This window comes from Meles meles, chromosome 8, assembly GCF_922984935.1.
Source record: "Meles meles chromosome 8, mMelMel3.1 paternal haplotype, whole genome shotgun sequence".
NCBI classification, from domain to species: domain Eukaryota; kingdom Metazoa; phylum Chordata; class Mammalia; order Carnivora; family Mustelidae; genus Meles; species Meles meles.
The window spans coordinates 15,292,116-15,304,959 of NC_060073.1; the positions used below are offsets into that span (position 1 = coordinate 15,292,116).

At 36.2% G+C, this 12,844-nt stretch overlaps 1 protein-coding gene across 1 annotated transcript; it reads right to left on the reverse strand.

The window, feature by feature from the left end:
- Positions 1–768: 768 nt before the first annotated feature.
- LOC123948613 (olfactory receptor 4P4-like) lies at positions 769–1,706 on the reverse strand. Its single transcript, XM_046015814.1, is given in 2 exon segments — positions 769–1,229; positions 1,232–1,706. Coding segments are annotated over 2 exon segments (936 nt in total).
- Positions 1,707–12,844: the final 11,138 nt, after the last annotated feature.

Consider the following 12,844-nt stretch of genomic DNA (forward strand, 5'->3'; position numbering starts at 1 on the left):
AAGTCAAGCAGAGAGAGTCAAGTATCATATGGTCTCACTTATTTGTGGAGCATAACAAATGACATGGAGGACATGGGGAGATGGAGAGGAGAAGGAAGTTGAGGGAAATTGGAAGGGGAGGCGAACCATAAGAGACTATGGACTCTGAAAAACAACCTGAGGGTTTTGAAGGGGCGGGGGTGGAGGATGGGGGAACCAGGTGGTGGGTAATAGGGAGGGCACGTATTGCATGGAGCACTGGGTGTTGTGCAAAAACAATGAATATTGTTATGCAGAAAAAATAAATAAATTAATTAAAAAAAAAAGAACCCAGAGATAAAAACTTGCAGAGTCAATATGTCACCCAGCTCTCCCTGACTCCAAAGCCTGTTATTGTAACACCATACTTTCTTCCAGTGTGATGACCTCTGATAGAACCAGTTAGAGCTGAACCAATTTAGGGACATTTATGGTAAACAAGTGAGAAGGTTGGATTTTGTTTCAAGGAAAATAGGGATCCATATAGATTTTTTTGAGTGACTAGTGATTTGATCAGAGATGAGCTTTGGAAGGGCATTTCTTGAATTCCTCAAATCCAAGTGCTCACAACTGGAACTAACTGGACTCTTTAAAGCACAGATTGCAATCTGAATTACAATGGCTTGCTTCTTTGGCTCATACTAACTTCAGAGGTTTTTAGTCCAGCTCCCCAAAGAGAGCTCATATGCTTTCTATGAGATCACAACTGGTCAGTGCTCTGGGGACACAGGATTGAAAGCACAATGAAAATCAGCCTCTTGACTTGATTTCTGAATGTGCCATTTTAGACCACACCTTCCCCATGGCGATTTTCATCTCCATGTTTCTCAGGGTGTAGATGAGAGGATTCAGCATAGGGGCAATCACAGTATAAAACACAGAGATTTCCTTATCCTTGTTCTCACTCCCTGCAGGTAGAATGTAAATATAGATACAGGGCACAAAGAATAAAACTACAACTGTAATATGAGAGCTGCAGGTGGAGAGAGCTTTGCGTCTCCCTATGGAGGAGTATGTCCTAAGATTATATAATATGAGAATATAAGAAGCCACCAGGATAAGAAAAATAACAACTGCCACCATTCCTGAATGAGCAATCACTAAGACACTAACAACATGAATGTCTTTGCACACCAGTTTCAAAAGAGGCTTCACATCACATATGTAGTGATCGATCTGATTAGGACCACAGAAAGGCAAGTTGAGTACCAGAGCAATAGAGCGACAGAGTGCCAAAAACCCACACCCCAGGCCATGAAGACCAACATGTTACACCTCCGCCGGTTCAGGAGGACCATGTAGTGCAGGGGCTTGACAATGGCAACGTAGCGGTCTAAAGCCATGGACACCAAGATGAATATCTCCACACCCCCCAGCAAGTGGGCAGTGAAGAGCTGGGCCATACAGTTGTTATAGGAAATGTTTTTTCTTGCTGCGCCTAAGTCCCTGATTAGCCTGGGGACCACAGTGGAGGTGTAGCAGAGATCCATGAGGGAAAGGTGACAGAGAAAATAGTACATTGGTTGTTTGATTAGACGGCTGCAGGTGATGGTGAGTAAGATGATGAAGTTTCCCATTAAGACAGCCAGGTAGCACAGCAGGAACAAGAGAAAGAAGAGTAGTTCTAGTTGCTTATTTCCCCACAGTCCTATGAAAACAAATTCTGTGACATTGTTCTGATTTTCCATGAAGTTGAGGTGAGTCCAGAGACACATCAGAAACTTAATTCATCTGAAATGATACAGAACATACAAAATTTTAGTAATACTTTAAAAACATTTGGAGTATTTTTACATGAAAAAATATGCAGGTCACAGAGGAATTTTTTGCACTTAATGTTTGAAATCTTTCCAGTTTAAGACAAATATCATTATTCATATGATGTTTACTGAGAGCATACTAAATCCTGGGAATTTTATGAACATTTTGCATACATAATTCATACTAAACCAATAGTGACTCTCCTAATACTTATTTATATATGGGGGAACACAAATGGGTGAGTTCAGATAACAATACCGATCCACGTATAGCTTAAGCAGAAAGCTAAGATACAAAGCTACATCTAATGCCAAATTCTATGCTCTTGAGACTTATGCTACATTATCCACTGACCACATATACTTACGTTTTCTACTTCCTTCAATGATATGTTTTTCTCCATCTCTTAAGTTAAAACCCAAATAACTATAAGCAATTCAATCCTTTTTATATTTTTATTAATAATAATTAATAAATTCCCAATCTAACACCACATTCTGTACATCCAGGAGAACTAAATATTTATTCTTGATTTAAAAGCAAAATCAAGATCCTTAAATACAGCAGATAAATAACCTGAAGTAATTGATCATAAATGCTGTGACTCACTTTCTTGACAGTTTGGTCAAGATTCAGGAGAGGCAGGAAACGGAGAACCAGAGGAGCAATCTGAGCATTTGGATATAGGAACATGGTGTTATTATTATATAAAAGTTTTCCCTTTTCCCAAATCATTCTATAGATACCTTTTAGAGGTTGCTGTTTAAAATGTTAGAAACAGTGTGGAGAGCTAGTTTTTTTCTGTTGACACATTGAAGAACCCAAGGTGATTAAAGAGTGTCCTGCATGTTTAATCATGCAGTTAAGCAGCATAGCCACTTAGATGCAGTAGATCTAGGAGAAGAGAATGGATATGTTGAGCCATCACCTTTCCCCATAACCAAATGTCCCCCACAGCAAATTCATTATTTGCCTAAAATACTATTAATGTCAACGAATAATTTTAATGGTACTAGCAACAGTGTGTTGAGGTGAACAGATCTTTCATCTACTGATCTTAAAGGGGAGCATCCAAGCTCTTATGTTTTCTTACCTTTTTCTTGTTAGTACTGAGAAATTAATTCTCTCTCATCCTCCTTTTCCAGCTGGTAAGTGGAACTAAAAATACTGGATCATTTGTCTTGTTCCAAGAACAAAATGGAGTTCATTTGAGAATATACAATGAAAGGTCTTCTGGTACTAACTTGTCAAGTCCGTAGAAGAGTACTCCCGGGGCGCCTGGGTGGCTCAGTGGGTTAAAGCCTCTGCCTTCGGCTCAGGTCATGATCCCAGGGTCCTGGGATGGAGCCCCGCATCGGGCTCTCTGCTCAGCAGGGAGCCTGCTTCCTCCTCTCTCTCTCTGCCTACTTGTAATTTCTATCTTTCAAATAAATGAATAAAATCTTAAAAAAAAAAGAGTACTCCCAAAAATTCCCAAAAATGTGTGAAGGGAATTTAAAAAATTTTTTATATATATAATAAATAAAAAATCTTTAAAAAATAAATTAAATGGAGCCAATAGCATAATAATGGTGAAATTTTCTGGATTTCATTAATTTTCAATTTAGGTTGAAGATGTTTTGAGTTGTCATATTTTTAAAAAAGTATGTATTTACCCTAAGCATGAATTTTTTGCAATATATTTTAGAATATGGCTCTTGTTTACCTTGATATATATATAATTTTGTTTTTAATCCAAATGATTAAATATGTTTGATTTTGAAAGCCAAAAAAAAAAAAAAAAGAAAATAGATAACAGGATGTTCTTCATCAATTAATTGGTTTTACCCATGGATTTTGTATTCTGTGACAATGAGATGCATTGAAGATTTTATATCAGACATACATTTAGGATGAGGAAAAAAAAAACATCGGCATTGGTATAAATTTGTTCTTGTTTCAACATTGAACTTGGCAAAGTACTTCTTTATGAATCAGTTGACAATATCCAAACCTAAATTTTCTTTATATGGAAGCATAGGATCAGTTAAATCCCAAGGTAGCTTTTCATTAAAATCATAGAACAAAAACTAGAGAATCAAAACTGTAGGCAAGGCAACTCTTGGTTTAGAGTGTATCCTGAACACTGGTGCAAGCCTGAACATCTCTTACCACTAAGTCCAGTGCTGCTCAAACTACAGTGTTTAAGAATCAGTTGTGGACATATAGATCAATAATGAAAAAGATCTCTGGCAGTGCCAATAAACTTTCTGCTGGGAACACCCTGGGGGAGGGGGGGGAAGAATCCATAAAAACCTCCCTGTGCCTCCTTCCTTTCTTTCCCTTTCCGTTACTCTTTCTCTCCCCGACTCTCTTTCCATATATCACAGTGTAGTCATCCTTATTGTACTCACCCTTCTTCTTGTGATGATGTGAGATGATAAAATGCCTACATAATGAGATGAAGTGAGGTGGATGAGGTAGGCATCGTGAAATAGCCTTAGGCTGCTATTGACCTTCTCACAACACATCCAATGCCATCATGGTCATCTGCTTCTGCACCATGGTTGACAGGAGGTAGCTGAAACCATGCAACTTGAAACATGGTTTTGCGAATAAGGAAACTTGATTCCAAGGTTGCACAAGTACTAAGAGGGTGGTCAACATCTAAATCACCAGTTTAAACTATATGATTTGGAAGTTTGTATGTGTGTTTTTTTTTTTTTTTGTGCTTAGATGCCTTCTCCCAAATACAAAACAAGGTTTAAAACCTTCATCAATTGCACTCCAGATTTTCCTGAATGCCTTCTCTTAAAAATATCTAGCAACACAATTATTACAGAGGAACTTAAAAATTTAAATTATGAAATCAAGTTCTATATAAAAATGAAGACCTGCAGAAATTACAATTATTTTCTCTTTATCCTATATATCCATATATGTCTATATATATGTATATATATATATATGTTTTTGCATATGATATTATATGTAAAATATATGTGTCAATGTAATCCTTCAGGTGCTTCCTTTAACCTTTTGTATCTGTACTATGTAACAGCAAACAGACATGGAGTACCTCTGACTCTCCTGTTTATCTTTCACCCAAAGAACCTTTCAGGAAAACATTGTTGGGAATAACCATAAATTAAAGTACGTGCAGGTCCTCCGGGGGAACCTCCCACAGCCATTTTACATCAGCCAATGTGTGTGTGACTATAATTTGAAAAATAAAGCCCATATAATTATTTTTATTTTTTCCATATTATCTTTTTAAATTTAATTTTTTTCAGTGTTCCAAGATTCATGGTTTGTGCACCACACCCAGTGCTCTATGCAGTATGTGCCCCCTTAATAAAGCCCATATTATTATAGTGGTCATATAGATGGCCTTGAAGCTTACTTGATTGGTCTTTTTAAAAAATATTTAGATATTTGTTTGTTTCTTGATTTATCTGAGAGAGAGTGTAGGGTAGCATAAGGAGGGTCAGAGGCAGACTCCCTGCTGAGCACAGAACCCAACTCCAGCTGGTTCCCAGGACCCTGATAGTATGACTGAAACTGAAATTCAGAGTTGGATGCTTAACTGACTGAGGCACACAGGCATCCCCTGATGTATCTCTTGAGGGTCATTAGCTGAATGATTCAATACTTTTGTATTCTTCCATCACTGATAAAATGTGATATGTATTTTTCTCTCCATCTCCTAGAATAATTTCTTCAAAGACTGGAGAGGTATATTATATGTACACATATTTTTAATTCCTCACATCATGTAATACGTTAAATATGCAAAGAGAGTATAGAAGAGTATTATTATTTACTCATCAACAGAGAGTCATTGCCATTAGCATGAATATTTTGAAATAATTCTCAATGGTCAATTACATCCATTGGGATCTTAGAAGTCACATACATTGTTTTATGTCACTAGGTATCATTGAATATAAGAGTCTCGGAATTAGGAAATGCCACAGTGCATAATTAGCTATTTTCCTTATTTTATTGTGTTTTTGTTTTATTCTGAGTAAATCAGGTTGAGTAAATTGGAGTCCCCTGCTCATAGCAGCAATCCTCATGGGTCCATTTTAGGTCCATGTAAGTCTAGTTTTACTTTATGTTTTTTTCCTGCATTGCTCATTTATACTCCTGCTTCCCACTACTGTGCACCCACTGCCCTCGATTGTACTCAGCTCCACTAGCTCCAGCATATTACATGTTCCTTGTGATTTTTCCTACAACTATCCACATCTTACAATCCTCTTATGACACTATCTGTAAAGAATGACATTTGACTGTCTTCTTGCTGCATGACCCTGCCTCAGGCATACACTTAGCAGTCTAGTCTCCAAATGCATAAAGCAAGTTTAGATAAATCCACATGAAGAAAAATATGAATCCACCTTCACGGTGGAAGATTCAATGATAGATATAAAGTAGGTATTAAGTTCAGAGGGTATAAAGGATCTGAACAACAGAAATTAAAAGTTTATGGAGGTGCATATAAAATCATACATCTAACAAGGAATATATATTTTTGTATGCATAGAAGGAGTATACATAAAATTAGCTATAAAGTTATTTTAAAAAGCCTCACCATATTTTTAAAAAGGTGACGCTATACAGAACTCTGAGCACAACAAAAGTTATAAGTAGATCAACCTCTAGATCTAGGTAGATATGAATATAAATACACACGCAGATACATCATTAACAATTAAAATTATACTATGAAACATAGTTAATTCATTAAGAAATCATACTGGAAATTTAAAGATCTACTCATACTTGAAATATAAGGAACATATTACCATATGTCAGAGTTTATAGGATACAGGAAAAATGGTACTTTTAAAGACAATGATAACCTTAATATTTTCACTAGAAAAAAAAATCTGAAAAGAATTCTATCTTTAGAAGATATCAAATAGAAATAGAAGACATCTATCTTTAGAAGCACATCAAAAAGTAATATAACACTACTGAGTATTTACCCTAAAGGTACAAATGTAGTGATCTGAAGGGGCACATGGACCTGGATGTTTATAGGAACCATGTCCACAATAGCCAAACTATGGAAAGAGCCTAGATGTCCATCAACAGATGAATGGATAAAGAAGATACAACATATATATGTTGTATCATATATATATATACATTATATATATATACACACATATATATATTATGCAGCCATCAAAAAACTTGCCATTTACAGTAACATGGATGGAACTAGAGGATATGACGCTAAGTGAAACAAGCCAATCAGAGAAAGACAATTATTATACAATCTCACTGATACGAGGAATTTGAGAAAGAAGACAGAGGATGATAGGGGGAGGGAGGGAAAACTGAAGCAAGATGAAACCAGAGAGGGAGACAACCATAAGAGACTCTTAATTTCAGGAAACAAACTGAGGGTTGCCGGAGGGGAGGGGAATGGGAGAAATGGGATGGCTGGGTGATGAACCGATGTTCAAAGTATTTGTATGGTGAGTGCTGTGAATTCTGTAAGACTGATGAATCACAGACCTGTACCCCTGAAACAAATAATGCATTATATGTTAAAAAATTAATATGTAAATGTATATGTTTAAAAAAATAATATAAAAAACATAAGACAAATCAAAGTGAAAATTAGAAACAAAATACAGAAGGAAAGCAACAAATTTTCACATTAGATCTTTGAGAAAAACCTTTCAAAATAGTTAGTTTCAGCCATATGGTTTAATATAAAAGAAAAAAGATAAACATATACTATTAATGAATGGTAATATAATGATGAAAAGGGAGAGGAAAAATATAAAATAATATCAACAACTAAATGCCAATAACTTTGAAAGCATAAACAGAACAAGATGTTTCTACAAAATATTTTATCAAAACTAACTCCAGAATTACAAAAGATAACTAGTCTATTACTAGTAAAATTAAAACTAACTAAAAATAATCCTTTAAAAGAAATACAGTCTAAAATTGATTTATAACTTTTTTTTAAGATTTTATTTTTTTATAAGACAGAGAAAGAGCACAAGCTGGGAGAGGGCAGAGGGTTGGGGGAAGGAGATTCTCTGCTGAGCAAGGAACCAGATGTGGAGTTTGATCATAGGACACTGGGATTATTACCCAAGCTGAATGCAATCACTTAACCAACTGAACCACCCAGGCACCAGAGGGATTTATAACATTTTACTATAATTTTCAAAAATAGACTTTCCTACTCTTGTAGAGTTTCACATAGAGGAATAAAAATTAACCTATCATTAATTCATTTTGCAAGATTATTTTTATGAGGAAACACAATTAATCACTGATACTTGTCCCTCTAAAATTCACTAAAAATTCTTTTTTTTAAAAGATTTTATTTATTTATTTGACAGAGAGAGAGATCACAAGTAGGCAGAGCAGCAGGCAGAGAGAGGGGGGAAGCAGGGTTCCCACTGAGCAGAAAGCCTGATGCAGGGCTGGATCCCAGGACCCTGAGATCATGACCTGAGCTGAAGGCAGAGGCTTAACCCACTGAGCCACCCAGGTGCCCCTAAAATTGACTAAAAATTCTTAACAAAATATTAAACTACTTTAATTTTGTATAAATCACCAAGTTTTATCCCAAATATTCTTTCATAGTTTATTATTATATACTTGATAAATATATCCACCAACCTGGAAATTAAAAGTGAAAAAGCAAATAATTATTTCAATAGATGCAGGAAAAGTGTGTGATAAATTCACATGTTCATCATATAAATGTTTACCAATAAGAAAATTCAAAAACACATTAAAACATGAAGGAACTTGCTTACCACTAAGAATAATATTTCTTAAAAACCTTACTTAGAGCAATACCCTAAACATAATTAAATTAGATTAAATAAGATATATTCTCTTTAACATCAAGAATGAAATAAAATGCTCATTTCAATAACCATTTCTATTCAAAAGTGTAATGCAGCACAATGAGGAAAAAAATATGTCATCTGTAAGAAATGGACAGGGGGAAAAAAAAAGAAATGGACAGGAGGAAATAAAGCTGATAATATTTGCAGATGACAGTATCATTCACATTTAGAATCCAAAGATTGCATAGATATTACTAGAAATAGCAAAGCCAAACAGTGCCTGACCATGAGAATAATATACAATATTCAATTAAAATACAATATTCACTGACATGTCCCTATGCCATCAACAAACAATAAGAAATGTAATTAAAATAGACATAATTCACACTAGTTTTAGATAGTGAAATATCAAGTAAGTAATATTTTCTCTAATTTGCTGTGTAGTTTTCTGTTGTGCGGCTATGCCACAATTTGCACACTCATTTACCTACCAGTAAACTTTGAGATTATTTACAATTTTTGGCTATTACAAATAAAGCTGTTGGGAGCACTCATATAAACTCTTTGTAAGTACATGTGCTTTTATTACTCTTGCGCAAATACCAGTGGACTGTTCTGGCCAATGTTAGATGTCTGCTTGGCTATTTATTATTTTTTCCTAAAAGGCACATACTTTTTGTTTGTTTGTTTGTTTTTTATTTTATTTTTTATTATGTTCATTTAGCTAACATATAGTACATCATTAATTTTTGGTGTAGTATTCAACGATTCATTAGTTGTGTATAACACCCAGGGCCCATCACAACACATGCCTTCCTTAATACCCATCACCCAGTTACACCATTATCCCATCCCCCTCTCTTCTGTAACCCTCAGTTGGTTTCCCAGAGTCCAGAGCATCTCATGGTTTGTCTCCCTCTCTTAATTCTTCCCTTTCTGTTTCCCTTCCCCTATGATCCTCCATGCTATTCCTTATGTTTCACATATGAACGAAATCATATGATAATTTTCTTTCTTTGCGTATTTCACATAACATAATCCCCTCCAGTTCCATCCATGTCGATGCAAATGGTAGTTATTCATCCTTTCTGGTGGCTGAGTAATATTCCACTGTATATATGAACCACATCTTCTTTAAAGATTTTATTTATTTAATTGACAGAGAGATCACAAGTAGGCAGGCAGGCAGAAACAGAGAGGGAAAGGAGGAAGCAGGCTCCCTGCTGAGCAGAGCCTGATGCAGGGCTCGATCCCAGGATCCTGAGATCATGACCCAAGCCAAAGGTAGAAGCCTTAACCCCCTGAGCCACCCAGAAACCCTGAACCACATCTTCTGTATCTACTCATCTGTTGACGTACATCTCAGCTCCTTCTACAGTTTGGCTATTGTGGACATTGCCGAGATGAACACTGGGGAGCATGTGTCCTCTCTTTTCACTACCTCTGTATCTTTGAGGTAAATACCTATTAGTGCAATTGCTGGGTTATAAGGTACCTCTATTTTTAATGTCTTGAGGAATCTCCATACTGTTTTCCAGAGTGCATTCCAGCTTGCATTCCCAAAAACTGTAAGAGTTCCGCTTTCTCCACATCCTTGCCAACATTTGTTGTTTCCTGTCTTGTTAATTTTTGCTGTTTTAACTGGTGTAAGGTGATATCTCATTGGGTTTTGATTTGTGTTTCCTTGATGCCCAGTGACGTTGAACATTTTTTCATATGTCTGTTAGCCATTTGTAAGTCTTCTTTGGAGAAACATCTGGTCATGTCTTCTGCCCATCTCTCGACTGGATTATTTGTTTTTTAGGTGTTGAGTTTGAGAAGTTTTTTATAGATCTTGGATAACAGCCCTTTATCTGTAATATTATTTGCAAATATCTTCTCCCATACTGTGGGTAGCCACGTAGTTTTGTTGACTATTTCCTTTGTTCTGCAGGATCTTTTTATCTTGATGAAATCCCAAAAGTTCATTTTTGCTTTTGTTTCCCTTGCCTTTAGAGACCTGAATTTTTACAAAGATTGTATTTATTTATTTGAGACAGAGATAGAGACAGAGGGAGCCCAAGGAGAGGGAACTACAGGCATAGAGAGAAGTAGGCTCCCCACTAAGCCTGGAGCTGGATTCAGGACTTGATCCCAGGACCCTGAGATCATGACCAGAGCTGAAGACAGAAACTTAACTGACTGAGCCAACCAGGTGTCCCCAGAGCAATGTCTTGAAAGAAGTTTCTGTGGCTGATGTGTTTAGCTATTTAAATTACTGCCAAGCTATTTCCCAAAGATTCGGAAATAGTAAACCTAATGGAAAGGCAACGATAACCAGTGGAATGATTAATGAAAAAAATAAGCTTATATATTTTGGGGAGAGAACACTGTAAAATTTTAATCTATCCACCATTTCCTACTTTTTGGTCAGTGGCAGCCATGAGGATGGTGGCCCACATTCCTCATGGGTTTGTTGGTGCCAGACGGAACAATACAGACGTTGACCTCAAAGGATTATGATAGTATGTTTTGCATTTTTGGTGGCTCCTGAAGAATTGGCTCACTGGCTTGACTTTGTTTCATCTGCCTGGGAGACTTCCCAGGGCTAGAAATGCCTTCTGGGTAGATTTTGTCAGAGTCATTTGAGTCAAATATTCTCAATATAACTTCTTGAGGCAAGGTATAAGATAAGGAAGCCAAGAAATAGACTGAAAACCGTGAAAAGATTGAGGCTTGGGAAGGAGATACATGTGAGAACAAGAGCTATGAGAACCACCTGTGTCTACAGCAGGGAATCTAGAGGACTGTCCGTACATGCTCAGGGCTGGATGCACACTCAAAAAAGTTCAAGAAGACACTAAAATTATCCCCACTCCATGACCTTTAGGCTCTATGCAAGCAGTAAGTGAAGGCTAAGTTAGAGTTTTAAAGAGCCTAGCAAAGTACAGGCCTATCTCAAGTATTGCCGATTCATTTTCAGACCACTGCAATGAAGTGAACATAGCACAATAAAGTGAGTCAATAAATATTTGGTTTCCCAGTGCATATCCAAGTTATATTTATGCTATACTGGAATCTAAAGTGTGCAAGAGCATGATGCTTGTTTTTTCTTTTTAATATAATACACATTATTGGTAAAGGCTACTAACCATTATTTGAGCTTTCAGAGAGTTATAATCTTATTGCTGGTGGAAGGTCTTGTCTTCATGTTAATGGCTGCTGAGCGATGAAGGTTGGGGTGGTTGTGGTAATTTCTTAAAATAACACTGAGTTTTGTTGCATTAATTAAGTTTTCCTTTCACAAATGCATTCTCTGTAGCATGAGATTCTATTTGATAGCCTTTTACCCACAGTAGACCTTCCTTCGAAACTGGAGTCGATCCTCTCGAATCTTGCTATGGCTTTATCTATCAATTTTGTGCACTATTCTAACTCCTTTGTTGTCATTTCAACAATCTTTGCTGCATCTTCACTGGGAATAGATTCCATCTCAAAAACCACTTTCTTTGCTCATCCGTAATAAACAACTCTTCAAACATTAAAATTTGATCATGAGATTATGGCAATTCAGTCACATCTTCAGGCTCCAATTCTGATTTTCATTCTCTTGCTATTTCTGTCACATCTGCAGTGACTTCCAACACTGAACTCTTGAACCCCTCAAAGTCATTTATGAGAGTTAAAATCAACTTCTTTCCAAACCCTTATTAATGTCAATATTTTAATCTTTTCCCATGAATTACAAATGTTCTTAATGACATCTAAATAGTGAATTCATTTCAGAAGATTTCCAGTTTACTTTTCCCAGATTCATCAAAGGAATCCCTATCTGTAGCATATATAGTCTTACAAAATGTATTCTTTAAATAATAAGACTCGAAATTCAAAAGTATGCCTTGATCCCTGGGCTGAACAATGAATGCTATGTTAGCAGATATAAACATGTGAATCTTGTCAGATATCTCCATCAGAGCTCTTGAGTGACCAGGTGCATTGTTAATGAGAAGTCATATTTAAAAAGGTTTTCTTCTCCTCCTCCTCCTCCTCCTCCTCCTCCTCCTCCTCCTTCTTCTTCTTCTTCTTCTTTCTTTCTTTTTTAAAATGAGCATCAGGTCCCAAAAGTGGGTTTAAAATGTTCAGTAGAACATGTTGCAAACAGATGTGCTGTCGTCTTGCCTTTGTGGTTCTACTTTTGGAACATAAGCAGAGTAGATTTAGCATAATTCTTAAGGGCCTCAGTATTTTCAGAATGGTAAATGAGC